The sequence below is a fragment of the Saimiri boliviensis genome, chromosome 2 (genome assembly GCF_048565385.1).
Source record: "Saimiri boliviensis isolate mSaiBol1 chromosome 2, mSaiBol1.pri, whole genome shotgun sequence".
NCBI lineage: Eukaryota > Metazoa > Chordata > Mammalia > Primates > Cebidae > Saimiri > Saimiri boliviensis.
The window spans coordinates 91,684,379-91,706,149 of NC_133450.1; the positions used below are offsets into that span (position 1 = coordinate 91,684,379).

The 21,771-nt window shown below is 40.1% G+C and overlaps 1 protein-coding gene and 1 long non-coding RNA gene across 6 annotated transcripts in view; one reads left to right on the forward strand and one right to left on the reverse strand.

The window, feature by feature from the left end:
* Positions 1 to 12,087, forward strand: part of SLC35F4 (solute carrier family 35 member F4) — a 285,938-nt gene extending 273,851 nt beyond the window's left edge. For both annotated transcript variants that reach the window (XM_010341053.3, XM_003930487.3), the window contains exons 5-8: positions 3,590 to 3,715; positions 5,650 to 5,842; positions 9,085 to 9,174; positions 11,263 to 12,087. In XM_010341053.3, coding sequence (XP_010339355.3) covers positions 3,590 to 3,715; positions 5,650 to 5,842; positions 9,085 to 9,174; positions 11,263 to 11,504 — 651 coding nt within the window. In that variant the 3' untranslated portion in view covers positions 11,505 to 12,087. The remainder of the gene's footprint in view (positions 1 to 3,589; positions 3,716 to 5,649; positions 5,843 to 9,084; positions 9,175 to 11,262) is intronic.
* The window catches only part of LOC141583617 (uncharacterized), a 99,394-nt gene that overhangs the window by 19,095 nt on the left and 58,528 nt on the right, over positions 1 to 21,771 (reverse strand). For all 4 annotated transcript variants that reach the window (XR_012516300.1, XR_012516298.1, XR_012516299.1 and 1 more), the window contains exons 3-6: positions 9,658 to 9,856; positions 8,180 to 8,529; positions 6,886 to 6,963; positions 881 to 5,816 (exon numbers count right to left, since the gene is read on the reverse strand). This is a non-coding gene — a long non-coding RNA (uncharacterized LOC141583617). The remainder of the gene's footprint in view (positions 1 to 880; positions 5,817 to 6,885; positions 6,964 to 8,179; positions 8,530 to 9,657; positions 9,857 to 21,771) is intronic.

Consider the following 21,771-nt stretch of genomic DNA (forward strand, 5'->3'; position numbering starts at 1 on the left):
CCTTCCATGACTCACCCCAGGTGGGCGCACCACAATGTGTGAGGGCAGAGAGGTTTAAAACTTTTAAATGGAGGTACTGGCAGTTTTATGGTCACTATGGTTACTAACATTCTCTCCTACGCCACATTCAGATAATGGTAATGGCGAAGGTTTTTTGTTTTGTTTTCCGTCTTTTTTGGTTTGCTTGTTTTTTGAGACAGGGTCTTGTTCTGTTGCCCAGGCTGGAGTGCAGTGGTGTGATCTCAGCTCACTGCAACCTCCATTTCCCGGATTCAAGTAATTCTCCTGCCTCAACCTCCCGAGTAGCAGGGATTACAGGCATGTGTCACCAAAGCCCGGCTAAGTTTTGCATTTTTAGTAGAGACAAGGTTTCGCCATGTTGGCCAGGCTGGTCTCGAACTCCTGACCTCAAGTGATCCACCCACCTCAGCCTCCTAAAGTGCTGGGATTACAGGTGTGAAACACTTTGCCTGTTCTAGTTTTCTATCTTATTTAGATACCTCTGGTTGGTTAAGAGGCTGTAACTGCAATAGATTGTCAAGAGACCCACATTTTTCAGAAGCTGGGCAGGTGACACCACTAGATGGTGTATTTTCAGCAGCAGAATTCCTCATATGGATGTTAATGTGTCCCAGAAGCACTTCAGTGGTTGTCATCATGTGAATGAGCATATATGAGCATATTTAAGACAACATTTTAGGCACTGGCTTCCTGCAGACACATTTCCAGAAGGCTGAGGCCAAGAAGTGTCATTTTGTGTTTTTCTTTTGAGAGCAGATCAGTAATCCTTCTTTAATGACTGACTGATTCCAAAAATGAGTGTGACCAATAACGTGCTTAGGATATTTGTTCTCTAGACATCTAAAGAGTATTTACTCACCAAAGGTAAACCAGTGGTGCCAAGCAAAGCCATTCCGATAACACCCAAACAACCACTCCACAATTTTTCCTCATTTTCAAGATTAGCTGAGATCTCTTCCTTCACTTAGAATCGTATAAATAATATATTGAAAATTTCCTAAAACATAGCCATAGAGAATTTGACCTATCAGATATTTATGAAATTTAAATTAAAATGTGGCAAATAATTTATTCCCACTACACTCTCCACCAGCACCCTGCCCCAGGACCCTACTATATAACTTTCGAATTACTGCTCATCCCATGGAGAATTTTTCTAACATTTCAAATATTCCTATTTTCATGCTTTCACAACTTAACAGCATTGTCTGGCCCCCTAAAGTGAAAAATGCTTCTCTCAGTGAAGGCAATTCAAAGAGACACTGCTGTAACTGATATGTCAATTTAAGTAGTCCAGCCTCATATTTTCACAAGCAATTGAATGTAACAAGTAATGAAGATCTTTAAGAAGCTCATTATGCTTATCATTTTGAATTTCTACAAAGTTATGTAATTTTTAGCCATGTCCAATCCCCATCTTCAGTAAACATCACAGAAATTTTATGCATATGTATTTTTACTAATGGCTAACTCAGAAAAGGAAGAGTTCCTACCTGTGTTCATATCTTAGGGATAATCCTATCAACTGCTTGTCATTTTCTAGACAGTGTTTTTGTTTCTTGCTTTGGGGTTTAATTGACTGTTTTTACAATTTCCTAAATCCAGAATTACATACTATAATATGTAATTGCCCAAACCCATGTATTATAGAATGCTTTTAATAACTTAAAAAATAGCACATCACTTGAAAGTTCGTTAGGACTTACACTGTTTTGTTAGCCTTGTCTTGAAGTAACCACTTACTTATTTGACCAAGGAAATACAACTAACGCTTAGCTAAAAGAAAACAAATGTTAACTCAAATGTATTATCCCATATGTTCAGTTGTTGAAGGAAATCTATCTGTGCACATGAACACCTTAACCAGTGAACATTATTTAAACACAAAACCAGATCAGGACATGCCAAATTTCTAATGTGCCGTTTGTTTCCCTGAAATAAGATCCCGCAAAGAACTGTTGCAAATCCCCCGTTGAACTATGAATCCCCAAATCATGATAACCCTCACAGAATTTCCAGGTCTAGATACCCTCCTCACCATGTTTACTGATGAGTCTATTACTTATTGTTTAGGGACTTTCCTTGACACCTCATGGTGTGTGTATTAAATTCTATTCCACATAGTTTAAGGTAGAGTCTAACCAGAACACACATCCAGCAGCTTCAGAGAATATGATATTCACTCAGCAAGAAAACTGCCTCCCATTAAGCAGCCTCCTGGATAACGTTTAATGAAAATGGTTTTTCACTGCTGACATATCTAAGTCTGTTCTCAAGTACTCCTGCTGTTTTTCATAAGCTCTACACTTTAGTATAGAGCTACTCTGACACCAAGTGGGCCCTTGCTTTTGGTGGTTATTAACAAAAGACATGCTTTGGCAGTGTCTGAATTCTATGTCATTGGAAACATACTTTGCACTGGCCTCAAGTGAGTCTGTAATTCCATGTTAAAAATCTACATGTTATAAAAAGTAATTCACTAATAGTGTTCAAAAGGGCTCCCAAAAATCACGTCTGTGAAAAGCTATCTACAGAAGAATTTCTTTACTTGGGAATACTCAGAACTGAAGCTTAACAAAATTAGTCACCATGTAGGTTTAAATTTCTCACATATTTGCATCTGGATTTTAAAGTCAGTGAAACCATTTCACAGGGAAATGACATACTGCCACCTGTTCCAGCACTGTTATTTTACTGTTTGCTGTATCTTTGAACTGTCTTCCAGTAGAACCAGTTCAAGACAATTAAACAGATGATGCAAACCAGCATTTCACTAAGAGTAGACTCCTGTTTTGAATGTAGCAAGAATCATGTCAATTTATAGTATACTATGATTTCAGTTGAATTATAAATATTTCACTTTGTGCAGTTAATACTCTAGAATAATTAAATAAAATTATCTTTCAGTGGTTTTTTTTCCTGAAAAGTGGAATTAATTTTCGTGCAAACAAAAGGAAGTACTGGCTTCCATGTGACATTCCAAGTGACAGTGCAACTCAGCTTGCTCCTCTATAAATTCCTATGAGAGATTATTTTCTTTCTTTATTCCCATTGCCCTAAACTTTGCCTCTTAGCTGTATCAGTATCATGCCTCTCTAATCAGGTCCTGATTAGATGGAGATCTTCAGAAACATACATTGATCCAAGGAGCTGATTAAAATGTATGATGAATTGTTTGGGGGAAAAAGAATAGATGAAATACAGAATAGATGAAAATGCTTAGAAGTGACTTCCTATTAAATTTATTTCACCAGTACAAATGTTAATCTCTAGAAAGTTTGAGCTAAAAAATTAAACTAAAATTACTAGGCCTAAAACAGTAAAAATAAATGGAAAAATAATAAAATTACTAGTCTTTGATTAGAATGGGAGCAGCTTTTATCCCCTGGGTATCTCATGAACGTATTGATTTATGTCTGATAATGAGCCTTCCTACATTTAAACAGTGATGTAGAAAAGGTGATTAGGTTTAAGGAAGTACTCAGCAGCTCTCATGAAGTCTTGAATTGCCTGCTCTAGGATACGGAGGCATCATTGCTTTTCTGTTTCTTTGCATCCTATTTGACAGATAGTTGCTGCAATAATGGCAATTACCGGCATCGTCATGATGGCGTATGCAGATAATTTCCACGCTGATTCCATCATAGGAGTGGCATTTGCTGTGGGTTCAGCCTCTACATCTGCATTATATAAGGTATGTTGTGTACTTTCTTTTGTAAGCAACTGTCACTCATGACTTAGGTACTAAAGAAAGTACCATGAAAACATGGATTAGAAAGAAAACAGATGTGTTGAAATAATAGTAAGTAAATTGAGTACTTGTTGTGTGAGGAGTATCTGCCTGAAAGTTTGGCCTGTGTTAATAAAACCTTATGAGGCATAAATACTTATTTCTACTTTCCAGATGAGGAAGCTGACACTTTAAAAGATTAAATAACTTGCCCCAAATTATACAGCCAAGAAGTGATAGAGCCAAGTCTTAAACTCTGGACTAGACAACTTCTAAGCCCATGTGCTATGCCCTAATCCCTCATTTATCAAGCAGTTATAGCAGGAACATTAGAAAGGCATCTTCTCTCCCTGTGTTTCTTTAATTTAATTATCTATGGTCATTATTTTTACTCAAAAGGGGTGTTAGAAATAATAAACAAGCTATCACTAGAGAGCCTTTTGCCATATATTAACCCCATGCCACAGGAGCTCATGTTCCCAGCTAAATGAAGAACCTATTTTTCTCTCTAATGGATGCTCTAAGTCTGCTTTATGTAGCGACCAATTTTTCTCTTCTGGAGTTCCCTGTCATCAGAGAAATTTCTATTCAGAGTCACTGCACCTGACTTCAGGAATGACAACTAAGAGAGAAGATCTAAAAGGTTATTCTCCTAAGCTCTACTTTTAAAAGTCAACTTTCTGTATGTATTAAAGAACTGTTCCAATTTCACCTTTCTTGGTGTTTCAATGAGAAAACACTCTCTGAAAGGCAGAAAATACTCTTTTCACCCCTCCTGGAAGCCTGTTCTGATTATTAGTCAAGACCGTAGCTCAGAAGGCATGAAGTCTATTTCCATATTGACATTTCTTGGCCCACTGATTCTGTGTGACAAGCTTGACAAGTGTTCACTCAATGGCCATTAGTGTCTAACTTGCTCCCCAACTGAGATCCACCAAGCTGTCTGATGTGACCAAAGAGTAGCACATGCTCAAATTCTTTTAAGTCTTTCAACAGAAAAAAAATAATTACATTAGTTGAAATTAGAAGCAGTACCTGGGATTGCTATATGACTAGAATGGCTGCCTTACAGAGGGATTTCCCTTGACCAGATTACAGAATGTATTCATTCTGAGAGTGGTAATATTTGCTGATATGCACCAAGTCGTATCTGCACCATAATATAATTCCAGGCAGAAGAGATCTGCTTCACTCTATGTTATTTCTTACAGGATTGGTATTGGGAGTGGAGGGCTTAAGGAGCTAAGAAATATGGACTATCCACCTGGCTTTCTCCCTAACCTGTTGTGTGATTTTATGTTAGCCATTTGCTTCTGCTTGCCATCTTCCTCTGCACACAGGTTGCTACTATATAAAAATTGTTGTTTTTTAATCTGGGGAACAAGCATCATATTTATGAAGACATTTTAAGCTCACAAAGAAAATTGCTTATAAATCCAAGGCATAAATACTATTTATCTCAACAACAAAATGACAGGGTCTCTCTTGTCCAATTTAGTTTTCAGCATCTTTTGAAATAAGGTTAAAACAAATCCCATGCTTTAAGGTAAGGATTAATGGCATGTCAATCCTGGAAGATTTTTCTGGGCTTGTCTGGACCCTTATTTAGCATTCACCCAATACCCATCACTGAGGGTGGCACTTGACACAATGTACAGTACCCAGCCGTTTTCAACACCATAAGAAATTCATTTTATGGCATCTACTATTTCATATGAAGGCTATAGGGTATTTTAATTCCTTCTCTCAATAGGCCATCTAGTGCCGTGAAGATGTCAGAGCAAAAAGAAATGGAGAATAAACTCTGGGCCAGTTACCGCACAGTACAGAACAGGAAGACTTATCTTTCTGCTCTGGCTAAGTCTCTGTGTGACTGTAGAGCTTCTTTCTCATTTCAGGTCTTGTTTAAGATGTTTCTTGGAAGTGCCAACTTTGGGGAAGCTGCACACTTTGTCTCCACCTTGGGTTTCTTCAATTTGATCTTCATCTCCTTCACCCCAGTCATCCTGTATTTCACCAAGGTGGAGCACTGGTCCTCTTTTGCAGCTCTGCCGTGGGGCTGTCTCTGTGGGATGGCAGGGCTGTGGCTAGGTAAGTGGCCTTGGGTTTTGCCTTCCATTCCCTGTATCACTCAGTCTTTCTTTGGATAGATCATCATCATAGGATTATTTTCTTAAGTAACTCTGTGCTCCAGTTCCCAAACTTACGTTGGTCAGTGTCATTGGTCATGTTTAGAAGGTTCTTTGCAAGCTACTGGTTGATTACCTTCAAGCTATCCAACTAGCGTGCCTCCTGTGAGTTAAGGTGTGCCCTGGAGGCCCAGGCCTCTCTGTTTACCATTGGCCTTCAATCCATTCTTCAGCCTCATTCATTCTTTCTAATGCAATGTATCACATTATAATGTTCCGTGTGTGCCATGGTGTGCTGGGCAAAGGCTAGAGAGTAGCTGGTGAATTCAAAGAACTCAGAGTGGTCCAAACTGGTGAGAGCACTGGGTTCAGGGGACAGAAAGGGAGGGAGGAAGGAAGGGAGAAAAGAGGGAGGGAGGGAGGGGCCATTTAAGAGGGAATCAGGTTGGGAAGAGCCTGGAAAGCCAATTTGAGGTGTTTGGATTTAAAGTCTACTTAATAATCTTTAAGCAGGGAGGTGACAGGCTCACATCTGCATATGAAACAGCTCACTCTGGCTGAGAATGGAGGATGGATTTGTGATAGGAAGCCGTTGCCATTAGAGAGATGGCAGCATGCACTCGGCTTGGTGGTCCTGGCTGGGTAGATGGTGCCTAGTTAATGGCCAATAAAAAAATCACCTGGAGGCCTTATAGTGTCTTCACTGCCAGCTTCCTATAGCTCTGAGGCTGGCAGCTTCACCTGAGCTCCAGGATCTGACTTGTAAAGCTGTGCTGCTGCTGTCACTTGATGTGAGAGGAGCCTAAAAAATACTAAGGCTGCTCTTCTCTCACCAAGCAGTCAAAAAACAGCAACAAACCAAAGACTTGGTGTCTGTTTCCTCAGAATCAAATCCTTTTCATGCCGCTCCTATCTCCACTTGCTACTCAGAGGTCAACTCCCTCTGCCCACTCCACATGTTCCCACAACCCCAGCCTGCAGGACATCCATCAACCCCCAACTGACCTTCTTTACTGAGGTGATATAATTCAAAATAGTAGCAGCACTGCAATTCCTGGGAGCAAAATGTCCTTCTTTTCATCCCTGCAAGGGTATTGATTGGGTCATCTTTTCCTACACTGGCTCAGCCCCTCAGACTCAGGGGAGGCCTTAGACAGGAAACACTCAAGAAAAGGATCAAACGTTAATCGTTGGTCCCTTGAGTTCCACTTTTCGATGCCAAAATTATATGGTTAGCACCTCTCATAACCTCTGCTGAGTAGAAATCAATAGTGATATTTCCATAAGACCAAAACGTCCTCATTAAAAGCACCTTGATTATTTTCTGGCCAAAACCAACCTAACTGGGAACAATCATAATGAAAATTTCAATGGCCCTTAGATCCCTGATTGTTAATCCCACAATTTCCACCTGGCTGCAAAGTGGCCCTCCACCAACATATACTCCTTCGCATATCCAATACATGCTCCTAGGCAAGCCTGCAGAGGCTGGAGGCCACCTCTGCTAGCTGAACACTGGCATTCTCCACCAAGCAGTGTGAGCTCCACACTCCAATGGCTGCAATGCCAGTCAGCACTGCCACTGCTCCACCAGGTCCACCCCAGCGCACTGCAGACAGAGCTCACTGTGCCAAAGCTGTGCTCTGACAATTGAGGAGATAGCCTCTCCTGGCTGTTACACACCCCAGGGTCTTGCAGTCTTCAGTGCTTCTATTCCTAAAAGTTTAGTTCCATCCCTCTCTTCTCCATAGAGATCAGACATGATCTAGCTGAGGCGGAGCTGAGAAACAGGTCTGAGAGATACACAGTCTGCATCCTGAGTTACCCCACGTATTCTCTAGCTATGGTTTCCTGTTTGCTTATGTTTACTTTGGGTCACTCCTCTCAAGAAATGTGTTAGCTAGAAAATGTGTTAGCCCAAATGCAAGTTAGCCTCATCCATTCGCCTAGCATGTCTGAATTGCACTTAAACTCAGGCGAGGCCCCGTGCTATGGGGTTCAGCAGAGCCTGTGCTGTATTTAATAAATTCCTGATGTGTAAGAATTTGCCATGTTGGGCTCCCTGTGTCTGAGGAGAGAGTCAAAGTACTGGAATATTCACTTATGCTGCAGCTTTGTCAGGAACGAGGAGCAGTTACGAGCTTAGGGATACCCTCTGCCTTGCATGCTTCTACTATTGTATGAATAACATAAAGGAGCCCACGTCTTGTAAAACTCAAACTCACTGTTTCTAACTACCAAGCACAAGGGACCCCTTGGGTTTAAAGCAGGAATTATGGATGACAACAGAAAAACATACATCATCCTAATTAGAATGGCTCTAGAACTTCTTTCGGTTCTACAGCGACAGAGGCAGCATGCTTGCTTCATTGTCGTGGAGATCTCTGAATCGATGACCCATTACAATTGTTAGCACTCATCTCTCTATCCACTGAAACAAACATTTGATTGGACTCTATTAGAATAATGCTTTGTAATTTATAACGTTTTGAAATAATTTTCTTTTTGAAAACGTGTTTTTGATCAGTTTTAAAGTGGATAAATGAATATTTTAACTAATTTTATACTTAACCAGTGAGGTCCAGAGGTATTCATTGAAGAGCATCAAGCTACACCTTCAGTTGGTTCTGTGGATCTACCTCTGGTTATCTGTGTACAAATCAGAATGTGGAGACAGTCTCTGGAATTCAGTGAATTACATTGAACCCACCCTTGTTTGCCCATATGATGCTGACCTGCGGAGAGAGGGAATAAAATAGCATAAGCTGTCATTGGATAGACCTTCCTTTAGGCAGTAACACTAGAGCCATTTGGTGTCCAGAAATGTGGCATAAAATAGCACAGCAATAAAAAGATGAGGCACCAAACTTCAATCGACCACCTGCTTTTAATGTCTGGCTGGTCCCAACCTACTTTTATAGTGCTAATGAGCAATGTTGTGAATCAGTTCTTTTACCTCTTTGTATTTGCTCCAAACACCTTTTGCCAGCCTATGGGCAAGAGCTCAGGTAAACAGAGTGGCAGAGGAGAAGAAAAGAAAATGGCTAATTCAGGCAGGGTACACATGCATCCATCTCCAAAATTAGAGGGCCAAAGGTATAGACAGTTCAAAAGACACATTTAACAGAGATACTGATTTATTTACTGTAAGAAAAAAGTCCAGCATATTATTTCCACTTTATCGCTTCCTCCTCTATTTTACAGCCTTCAACATCCTGGTGAATGTTGGGGTGGTATTGACATACCCAATCCTAATCTCCATTGGGACAGTGCTCAGCGTTCCTGGAAATGCAGGTACAGGTACCATTTGACATGTGCAGATTCTGACCGCTACGACAAGTCTCTTAGTTGTGTTTGTTCTGTGTCCTGAGTTGTTCCTTCTGGTAATTGTGAACTATGTCCCTTGCCTGGCAAGATGCTTTTAAGTAACATGAAGGTGGCAGACAACAGAATAATAATGCAGCAGATTTAAAATTTGCAGCTACAGAAACACTGTCTTTACTTGATTGTGCTTTTAGAATTAAATACCAAATGTATGATTTGGGTTTCATGTAATCTCCCTGACAACCTAATTTTGTGGTATTTTTAGAGGAAGTCCTATGGAAACAAAAGGCATCCCAGCATAGGACTTTCAAGTAACTGTCATTAATTGAAGTGTAGAGAATACACACGGGATTGGCTTATCCTCAGACTCTCCACGGGGAGCTGCAAAGGCTCTCCTGGGGCAGAGCAGGTGACCCTCTGGAATAAATATAAGGAAAAAGCAATTTTACTCACCTCAGAGACAAGAGAAGCTATTTTTCCAGGGTATTTCTAGAGAAACCTGCCAGTGAAACAAGTAATTCAAATGGATTATCTGGATGACTGTACAGTCCTTTAACTTTAAAATTGCATAATTTCAAGTCTTGAGTGGCCATTTTTCTGTCCTCCATGACAATCAGCAAATGTTTATTGAACATTTATCATATGATCAAGGCTGCAAAAAAAGATAGAAATAAATTGCACGATTATTTTCTTAATATGCTCATGACTGAATTTGTAATAGAAGGCCAACCTACATGAAACAACTTGGAGCTCTACAAAATAATTGGTTATTAAATGCCAAATTGTGTGAGACAAGCTCCAGTGACTAAGATATTCAGAGGAAATGAATAACAGAGTGGAGTTATCAAGGAAGTTCATTCATTCATCTCACAAATAGTTTCTGAGCAATTAGTGTACACCAGGACCCGTGTTAACACTAGTGACAGGGCCTGAGTAAGGTACATTCCTGCCCTCAGGACCATGCAGCATTGAGAGGGAGACCAAAAAAAAGTGAGTAATAACGACACAGAGAGAGAATTGCTTTCATAGAGGTATGTGCTGAATGCTGTAAGGGTGCATCGGAGAAACATCCAAAAGGCTTCCTGCGAGAAGCCTAAGGAGAGAGATCTGAGGGGAGGTTTAGCTGAATGAAGTGAGATATGAAGAGCTCATGCAAAAGGAACAGCACATGTGTGACCAGCTCCACTCCTGAGTGTATACCCCAGAAAGTGGAAACAGAGATTCAAAAAATCCTCATGTACAAATGTTCATAGTAGCCCTATTCACAACAGCAAAAGTGTAGAGGAGCCTAACTGTCTATCGGCAGATGAATGAATAACCAAATTATGATACAATGAAATATTATTTAGGCCATAAGAAAGAATGAGATACCGACACATGCTACATCATGGATGGACCTCAAAAACATTACACTAAGTGAAAGAAGTCAGTCACAAAAGGTCACAGAGACTGTGGCTCCATTTATATAAAATATCTAGAATAGGCAGATCCAGAGGAGAAAAAAGCAGATTGGTGGTTGCTAAGAGCTGGGGAGTGGGGGTAAGAAGCTGAGGAGTAACTTCTTAATGGGTATGAGGTTTTATTTTGAAGTGATAGCGATATTGGGGCCCAGAGAGAGGAGGTAGATGTGTAATATTCTGAATATACTACATGCCGCTAAGTCCACTTTAAAATGGTTAATTTTATACTACGTGAATTTCACTTCCATTACAATTTTTAAAAGAACAAGTCTTAGATACAGTTTGGGTCATTTGAAAAATCTTCAATGGTCCAGTGAAGCTGGAGAAGGGTAAAGGAGTACAGAGGAAAAGTATTGAGAGAAAACTGGGGAGGCAGGTAAGTCAGATTACATGGAATCTGAGCCAAGCCTTGAAGGATAATCATGATTTAGAGACAGGGAATGGAAAGCAAACCCCGCAATATGGAAGAAGGAAACACTAATTTGGAAAAATAAAGAAGACTCTTGGAAATCTCTAGAAGTAACACGGACTTTGGTGACTTGTTTTCAAAGCTTAGAACCAGGCATAGGCTGTGACTGACTTGATTTTTCTTTCCTAGCTGTGGATCTCCTGAAGCAGGAGGTAATATTCAATGTTGTCCGCCTGGCTGCTACCATCATCATCTGCATTGGGTTTCTGCTGATGCTGTTGCCTGAAGAATGGGATGAAATCACCCTGAGGTTCATCAACAGCCTGAAGGAAAAGAAGAGTGAGGAGCATGTGGACGACGTGACTGATCCCAGTGTACACCTGCGAGGCAGAAGCAGAGCCAATGGGACAGTGTCTATACCACTGGCTTAGAGAAGGACACATTTTGAATGCACGTGGATGTATATTCTGTGAATATAACAAAATTTTCTCACTACCTGTACACTCCAATGACAGTATTAACTCTAAATTTGGATAAATCATATGTGAAACAATGCCAACAATAAAAGTTTACATTTATATGCTTATCAAGGAATTGGTGTAAATAATCGTAATAGATTTTCTATTAAAACACTTTGTCCTTGTTCTGTTTTCTGAGTTTTTAAATTTCCCCTCCCCCAACTCACAAAATTTCCTGAAACTGTAAGAGTCTATTAAATTACAGACTTACCTTTTTTCAACTGAAAGTGAGTCCTACTCCATCAAAAAAAGTTGTGTAAGGGAATAACACATGAAAATAATACACACTTGATATTTAAGCCCAACAAGAGCCGGAAAATTTAAAAGCTGGAAATGTACTAAACATTTAAACGGAGCATTTTCTACATGTAAAACGCCCACTAGAAACAATGAGGAGAAAAAAGAATACCCATCTGTACTTTTAATGAGCTTAGAGTGGTTCAGAAGGTAAGAAAGTTCAGAAATCTCTTTACTATGAGGTAGACATTTGAAAATGGCACAGTGGATATAGACGGGAATGAGCTATCCTGAAAGAGTCATTTATATTTGTTGCCACTTCTTCAACTCCCATTCACTCTTAAACCCACTGCAATGTACCTTCTGCCCTCATCAATCCTCTGGAAGTGCTTTCCCCAATGATTGACCTTTCTCTTTTAACACAGCGACCACTCCTTTTTCCTAAATACTATCTCTTTACTTGAATCCCATTACTTTCTTTTGGTTCTATTTCTACCTCCCTGGTTGCTTCCATCGGCTTTTCTTCCTAGGCTCATCTTGGCACCATCAGTGTTCTCTGAGTTTAGACCTCCACCTTCTTAGCATCTCATTCCACACTCTCTCCCTTGGGGACTTCCTTTACCACCATGGCTTCAACTGTCATCCATATGGTGGTGACATCAAAATCTTAACCTCCAACCTAGATTTGTCCTTTGAGCTTTAGCTCTATTTAAATGTCTTCCACAGCTCACTTGGATGCCTCCTTGTATACCTTAAATATAGCAAAAGCAAAGTTGAATTTATTTTCACTCGTCCCCAGACCTGTTCCTTTCCTCTGCCATTGTCGCTGTCTATGTTAACGGTGTCATCATTCACTAGCTGCCCAAGCCAGAGGTCAACCTCACCTCTGCCTTCTCATCCTCCACATCTGTTTAGATACTGTTCTATACTGTTTAATATGTTTTATTGATTCTATTTCTTAAAATTTCTTGAGTCCATACTCTTCTCTCCTATTTTACCCATCCAAGGCCCCCATCCTCTCTCATTCTGCTTAATCCAATACTTTTTTCACTGATACCTCTAATTCCTAGCCTTGCCTCTAACCTCTTTTGTGACCTATAGAGTGGCTTTTTTTAACACACAGATTTAATCATTCTACTCCCCTATATTGAATGCTTCAGTGGCACCTTATCCTCAGGATAAGGTCCAAACACCTTTGTGTGGCATTCAAAGCCCCTCATTGACTGACCCCTGCCAGCCTCTAGAGCAGCAATGTCCAGAACTTTGTGATTATGGAAATATTTCATATCTGTGTGGTCCAATGTAGTAGCCACACGTGACTACTGAGCACTTTCAATGTGACTAGTACAACTGAGAAACTGCATTTCTACTTGTATTTAATTTTCATTCACTTAAATAACCAAATGTACAGCTAGGCACAGTGGCTCATACCTGTAATTCCAGTGTTTTGGGAAGCCATGGCAGGAGGATCACTTGGGGCCAGGAGTTCGAGACTGCAGTGAGCTATGACTGTGGCACTGGATTCCCGCCTAGGCAATAGGACAAAACCCTGTCTCTAAAATAAATAAGTAGCCAATATGAGCATTGGCTACTGTATTGGACAGCACAGCTCTAGAGCCTCATTCTATCACATCACACTTTGTGGCCTCCTGAAATCTCTATGCTTTAATGATTCTATGCTTTGATGATACTATACTTCCCACAGGCTCAGTCAAGCCCCATTCTCTTTCATTCTCTCTCTCTCCCCTCTCATCACATGTAAAACCTTTATCTAAGCTTGATGACTTCATGACTGATTGCTATTTTTCTGGGAAGTGTTTTCTTAACTCCTAGGCTGTACAACGTGGCTTCCTTGGCAGTCTCTGCTTACCCCCACTGAGTGGTGGTTGTTGATCTACTGGTCTGAGTTACCAGTAGATCATGAGCTCCTTGAAAGCAGGGGCTGTAGGGCATTTGTCACTGTGTTCCCAGTGCCTAGCACTTGTAGACATTTGGCAAATGAATGAATGGGTGACTTTACACTGGAGATATGGCCCCCTACCCAAACTGTATCAGCTCACTCTTAAAGATGGGCATTCTTATAGATGAGACTAGTTAAGGGAAGAACTGAAAGGAGCTAGACGTATCACAGCCTTTGTCATGCTTCCACAAAACACCACCATGCTGAACTGATAAACAAACTTCTTCTGTAAGAGGCTCGGTAGGGCATCCAGCAAGTTAAGATATTCTGCACTCTGTGGGGATTCTAGGGCAAGAAGTTTAGCCTTTGCGGCATCTGCTTTGCTATTTGTCTTTATTCGAGTGTCCCTAGAAGTGTTGCTGAGACAATCACAAGGTAAGAAAAGACAACTCAGAATATCACAGAAGATTGCTGGCTGGGCGTCACGGTAAATAAAAACCTTAATGTATCAGGCCTTTCATTTCTCTGTCATTTTTTTAAAAGGCAATGCCAGTCTCCTCACATAGATAGATAACATGATATTTTTAACAATGATACAATTTAAGCTTCATGAAAAATGGTATAAAGTAAATGAAATGTTATTAGTAAATACGAATTAATTCATTATCAAAGTAGAGTTCATTTTGACTATTGGTTTTGACTATTTAAATGCCATATTGGTGCAAACATTATGCTTACCTTGTTTTTAAATGGCCGTTAAATAGTAACAATCACAACTAACCCGCTCTAGCATCTTGCCATTACTTAACATGACATTTAAAATTGCACTTTGACATCTTTAAGAAATGAGTTGTTTTGCTCTTTTTGATGTTTCATTTTGAAAAATGGAGTCAGCTGCCCTGGAAAGCACTAATTCGGCCCATGACTGATCACCGTAATTAGCTCAGTCTATATTAAGAAAACACTCGCATTATGGTATTCATTCATTTATTCATTCAAAAATTATTCACTTCTTCCTCTGGCTTTGAAGTAGGGTAGTATGTTAAATGTTACCAATTGGTCCCTGCTGGCCTGTAGAGTAGCACTGTCTGGAAGAACTTTCTGTACTCATAGACACGTTCTCTGCGCTGTGGGGAGGGATAAAAAAGTGCATAGGAAATTGTCCCTGCTTCCAAGAGCCTGCAACCTTTATAGGTAAGCTGTCACCCTGACAATCAAAACCACCCAAATTTATTTAAATCAGCTTTGGGCTTATAAGATAGTCCCTTTAATTCAGGTAAAGTATCATTAATAAAGATACTAATACCTTTTCTTGTTACTATTCATGGTCATTGTGAGACTCAGACAAAAATGTATTTCAGTCACTGGTCAAGTATGGGTCTGCCTCCTATGTGGCTATGTTGTGCCTTAGATGAGCCACATTCAGTGAATTTTGAAGAATAATTAAAGGAAGAAGACAAAGACCCTGACCAACTGGGTGGAAGCACCTTGTTACGGTTACAGTTATTCTGGCTCTTTATCTACACCTTTTCCCTTCCCAGAGACCAAGAGGCGACGGCTTCTGTAGGTTCCTGAGTGGCCAGCACAGTTCAAGGAAAAAGAGCACCATGCTTCAACCTTGACTCTGCACTTCTTGGAGATGCAACTTTGACAAATGACTAAGCTTTCTCTGCCCCTCACTTCCATTAGCTGCAAAACGAGGCTATTAGTATCATTTGGGATTGTTGAAAAAATAAAGTAAAATACCATGAGTGAAGATCTTAATGCATAGCCAGACAGGCCAGAAGTGGTAACTGCTGTCAGAATTTCCTCTCCTGCTCACTTCCTTCGAGATCCTCATCTAGAACTTTCACCTACAGATTTGGCCCTCTGGCCTGTCCTTGGGGTCACTTATTTCATATCCCTGTGCCCCAGCAAAGTCACAGAGCCCAGTGCCAAGTAGGAAATTTTACCCAAAATAAACCAAACAGACAAACGAAGCCTGGCACGAGGAAGGCTCCAAAGAAGGATATGCTGTTTCCATCTGCCTGGTCCCCCTGGGGCACTTTGCATCGCAGCATTCTTGCCCAGTCAGTGGAACTAATTGCCTGACAAAAAGACAGACTAGCTACTTGGGCTCTGAAATTAAAATCACTTCAACCACGTCCTGATCTCTTCACAAACAGATTATAGGCAAATCAATTTTGCTCATCCAGGCTTTGCATGTCTGTTAATTTTGTGCAGGCGCTTTGTCAAGATCCACTAGAGGGACAAAAGATTTGGAAAAGGACAATATAAGAGATAAAAGCATAAACAGTATAACCAGCCAAGCATTAGAATATTTCTGATATTTAAGTACAAATCCTCTTTCTTACTTGTCCATAAACCCCTGTCACAAACACAAAGAACACCCAGTACAGGCCATGCCAGTTAATCTGGCAGGCAAGAACAACAAGTCTCTATTAACTCTATTTTTTTTTTCATTTTTCTCTTTTCCTCCACATCTGTGGCAATTGTAGGTAAAGTAAGAAGAGGGAGAGTGTAGGGGGTAACGGTGCAGGGGTGCTAGCACTGAGACCCCAGAGGCAGGAGAAGCCTTATGCTTCAACACTCTCACTGGCCAGGATGCTCCACATGTGTTCCACAAAAGCAAAGGCCACTTTATCGTTGTCTGCTGGAGACAGAAGCATCATATCCTTTTGGAGCTTGAGGGAGCTTAAGAGCAAGAAATCTTTACCAGAGCTCCAAAGATGGGCTTCTATTCCATGACAGAGCTTTTCAAATACTGTGAACTTCGCTGGAGGAATCAATTCTGAGAATGCAGAGGTTCAAAAACCACACTGTCCTACATGTAAGCCACTAGCCACATGTGGCTATTGAAATGCAGTACAAATTAACATGTGCTGTGTCAAACACACCAAAATTTGAAGACTTAGTATGAAAAAAAAAAACAGTAAGCTACTTTATTAATAGCTCCGTATTTATTACATATTGATATGATAATGTTTTAGATATATTGGGTTAAATAAAATGTATTATACAATCATTTTAAGCTGCTTCTCTTTAGCTTTTAATATAACTACGAGAAAAATTTGAATATGTAAGTGGCTTACACTTGAGGCTCAAATTATAGTTCTATTGAACAGCACCCACTCTAATAGGTTAAGAATCACTTGCTTGGAGGAAGTCTTAGTCCATTTAGACTGCTATAACAAAATAGCTTAGACTGGGTGGCAAAAAAAACCCAAACAACAACAACAAAAAAAAAAACAACATTTATTTCTCACAGTTCTGGAGGATGGGAAACCCAAGTTCAAGGAGTGGAAGATTTGGTGTCTTTGAGGACCTGCTTCCTGGTTCTTAGAAGGCACCTTGTGGCTGTGGCCCCATGTGACAAAAGGGGTGAACAAGCTCCTTCAAGTCTCTTTTAAAAGAGCACTAATCACATTAATAAGAGTGGAGCTCCCATGAACTAATCACCTCTCGGAAGGCCCCACCTCCTAATACCATCACCTTGGGGGTTAAAGTTTTAACATAAATTTTGAGAAAACACAGACATTCAGACCCCAGCAAAGGGGTAGGGAACAGTGAAAGAAATCTGGGAGGACAAACCAGGCTTTGGAAAGAGACAATTACTCGGTCAGGTTCTGTCAGTCAAGACAAAATATTGCTTATGGCAGGCAACCAAGAACTGCCAGCAAGCAGAGGGAAGAAATCGAGACAAGGACAGAATTTTGAAATTGCAACCGATTGAAAAAGTTTGTGAGGTGGGTTGAACCGGGCAAGGAACTTTCATCTGATACCACCTCTTATTGATGCGGAAGTGATAGCATCTGCTTTGAATGCTGGACGGTCAAAAGACTGATGAGAATTCAAGTGGAAAAAAAGGCATTATTTTGGAAAAGACCACTTTTAATTTTAGATATTGTAATTAACTTGCAGAAAAAAAGCAAGGTGATATTTTTAGAAAATGATAGGATTGCCTACTCTTATGACATTAGTAAACAGTAAGTAATGGAGGTGAAAATCGGGAATTTATTAAACAGTTTTTGATATTGATAAGATCAGAATAGATTTGGCTATTGATAATATGAATAACTCCTGTCAAAGGTTAGAAGATATTCTCCAAAACAGAACGGTGTCCAGGGACAGGCTAGTTAACTAATCATCAGGAATATTCCTAAGATGGCATCTACCCAGAGGATACCAATTGTTTTGGATCTGGTCCCCTGCATTGTGGGCCAGAAACTAAGTCTTGTCAATGTTTTTAAAACTACCCCAGTGATTGTCAAATTCTGGTTTCAAAATCAGCAGCATCAGCATCACATGAGAGTTTGGTATACATGCAAATTCTTGAACTTCATCCCAGATCTAGCGAAGCCAAATTTCTACGGATAAAGTCCAGTAATCTGGTTTTAACAAGCCCTGCTTTATATTAACCAAGCACACACTCAGGTAATGCAGGTGATTTAAAAGCCTGCCAGAATTTGAAAGCCACTAGATTAATGAGCACTATGCTATAAATATAAAATGAATTCATCAATTATCATAAATTGAACTGTCACGCAGACTAAAACCCTCACATTAGTAAGACTAGTGTAATCATTCCCTAAGACACAAATCTCCCTGGGAAGCTGAACATTAATGGAAAGTGCTTGGTGAACCTGAAATCAGAGCAATGAGAATCAGATGTATGATTCGAACTCTTCACTTCTATTCTTAATTTCCATTTCAACTTCCACTCCCTTGTGGGGATTGACTTATTCTGCTGGACAATAGCAAGTAGTAAGAAGAATCTGAAGAATGACTAGCATAATTGTCGACTGGTACAATCCCATGCCAAGCCAATTACAAAGTCCACTAGAAGAATGTATCCTCCCTTCAAAATCCAATTTTGAAGTTCCCCTGAGTGAAGGACATTAGTAAGTCGACATCACAGAGTTACCAACACTTAATTTCTGGACAATGGTGATGACCAAAACAGTCCAAGTATACATGATACCCGGATGGCTTCTCTTAAATATAACTCTTGTTCAGATATAATCAACTGGGTTGTTTTTTTGTTGTTGTTGTTGCATTTTAGGTTTGGGGGTACATGTGAAGAACATGCAAGATTGTTGCATAGGTACACATATGGCAGCGTGATTTGCTGCCTTCCTCCCCTTCACCTATATCTGGCATTTCTCCCCATGCTCTCTCTCCCCAACTCTCCACCCCCCACTGTCCCTCCCCTATTTCCCCCCAACAGACCCCAGTGTGTGATGCTCCCCTCCCTGTGTCCATGTGTTCTCATTGATCAACTGTTACATTTACGAAGATAAATGAAAGTAAAGCACTGAAACTAAGAGCTCTGCATTACTTCCTGCAGTGTCCTTGGCTCTTCCACTCCTAAAGTCCCAAGAATGCAGAACTAAGGTACTCTCCAACTTCCGTGTCTTATTGGCTATGTAACATATCTCAGAACATATAGCTACAATTTCCACCTTGCTATATTTTTATTTGTATTAACCCATATTAATATTAAAATATTTGCAGTTTTAATCTTCTTTCATAAAGACTTCTAGAAAATCCAATTATGACATAATTTTTAAACTTCTATTTCTTAAATTGACTATATGTATGTATATATAGCATATAACATGTTATTTTGAAATATGTACACACTGTGGAATAGCTGAATCAGGGTAATTAACATATATATTACCTCACATACTTATCTTTATTGTGGCAAGAACACATAAAATCTACTCTCAGAAATTTTCAAGAATAGAATCCATTGTTATTCATTATAGCCATCGTGTTGTATAACAGATCTCTTAGAATTATTCCTTGTACCTGACTGAAATTTTGTATCCTTTGACCATCTCCCTAATCCCCACTCCCAGCCCTATCCCAACTTTTGGAAACTACTATTACCCCATTCTCTGCTTCTATGAGTTCAATTTTTTTTAGATCCCACATGTAAGTAGAGCATGAGGTATTTGTATAACTTGTAATTTTTCAACTTATATTTTATTTTTAATAATTCTATTCCTGTCAGCACCAGAAAAATCCTCTTCTTTCATATGAAAGTTTGCCCTTTGCTTCAATAACCTCTACATATGATCTAGCATCCCTGAGCAGTGCTGAATAAACACTGCAGTGTTTCCTGTTTCATGCTGATCACTCTCTTCTGACTGATGGATTTCTTCTCCTAGAAATGTTTTTTTTTTTTTTTTTTTTTTTTGAGACGAGTTTCGCTCTTGCTGCCCAGGCTGGAGTGCAATCTCGGCTCACTGCAACCTCTGCCTCCTGGGTTCGGGCAATTCTCCTGCCTCAGCCTCCTGAGTAGCTGGGATTACAGGCACACGCCACCATGCCCAGCTAATTTTTAGTATTTTTAGTAGAGACGGGGTTTCACCATGTTGACCAGGATGGTCTCGATCTCTCGACCTCGTGATCCACCCGCCTCGGCCTCCCAAAGTGCTGGGATTACAGGCTTGAGCTACCACGCCCGGCCTCTCCTAGAAATGTTAACGTGACTAGATTTAAGCTGAACGTTCAGACTCTTCCTACTCCTGGCCTAGAAAGGGTTCTATCTTCAAATCACGATTTTTATAACCTAATCTTAATTGTGTTGGTTTTTATCACTTACCTCTCAGTTTTCCAAGGTCTTCTCTGACATATCTGTTATTTCCTTTTCACCCTTACCCCCCGCCTTTATATCTCCAGCAAGCTTAAAGTCCACATTTATAATAGTGAGGCTGTGAGTCCACATGTTCTAAAATTTCTTCTGAACTGAGAAAAACTGCTATTCAATATGGTTTTGGAATTGGTTTATTTACATATATTTATTCTTATACTTTAACTTCTGGGATACAAGTGCAGATGGTGCAGGTTTGTTACATAGGTATACATGTACCACGGTGGTTTGCTGCATCCATCGCCTCCTCATCTACATTAGGTATTTCTCCTAATGCTATCCCTCCCCAGTCCCTCAACCCCTTGCTATTCTTCCCCTAGCCTCCCACCCGCCAGGCCCTGGTGTGTGATGTTCCCCTCCCTGTGTCCATGTGTTCTCATTGTTCATCACCCACTTATGATTGAGAACATGTGACGTTTTTCTGTTCTTGTGTCAGTTTGCTGAGAATAACCGTGGAATACTATGCAGCCATAATAAAGGATGAGTTCATGTCCTTTGCAGGCACATGGATAAAACTGGAATTGGTATATTTGAATTGACTAAAATTCTTAGAAAATTTGCAATCCTGCTCTTCCAAATGAGAGCCAAATGTTAACCAGAATAGTTAATGAAAATAATCTATTCCTGATCCATTAATATGACAATTTATATTGTAATTACAAAATATAGTAATTTAGTTTTTTGTCATATAGTCTTAATATAATTTCTGGTATCTATTGACTGTGTGTGTGTGTGTGTGTGTGTGATGGCATCTTAATCTTTCACCCAGGCTGGAGTGCAGTGGTACAATCTCAGCTCACTGAAACCTCCAACTACCAGGTTCAAGTGATTCTTCTGCCTCAGCCTCCCAGATAGCTCTGATTACAGGGAGCAACCACCATGCCAGGCTAATTTTTATATTTTTAGTAGAGACGGGATTTCGCCATGTTAGCCAGGCTGATCTTGAACTCTGGACCTCAAGTGATCTGCCTGCCTTGGCCTCCCAAAGTGCTGGAATTACAGGTGTGAGCCACCATGCTGGGTCTAATTAGTCAAAATCTTATGACAGACTTCTGGTTCCAAAATGGCATCCAAGAAGCAAGCAGTTTTATTTTTCCTCACCCACAGAAAGCCAAAAGCACTAAGGTCAGCACCTGCAATATTCCGGGACTATATGAGACTGAGGCAGTTCCTGGGGTCAAAGAGAAGTGAAAAAAAAAAAAAAAAAAAAAAAGCAGCAGCAGCCAAGCGGATGGTAAGAGAATTGGACTTCTATCTCCACACTGCCTCACACTGCAATCTGCCTTGTACCAAGCACATGGAAAATTTCCCTCTAACTCATGGTTTCTACACTGGAAAAAACTGAGATTGAGGTCGACAACCAACTCCTCCACCATCTTGGG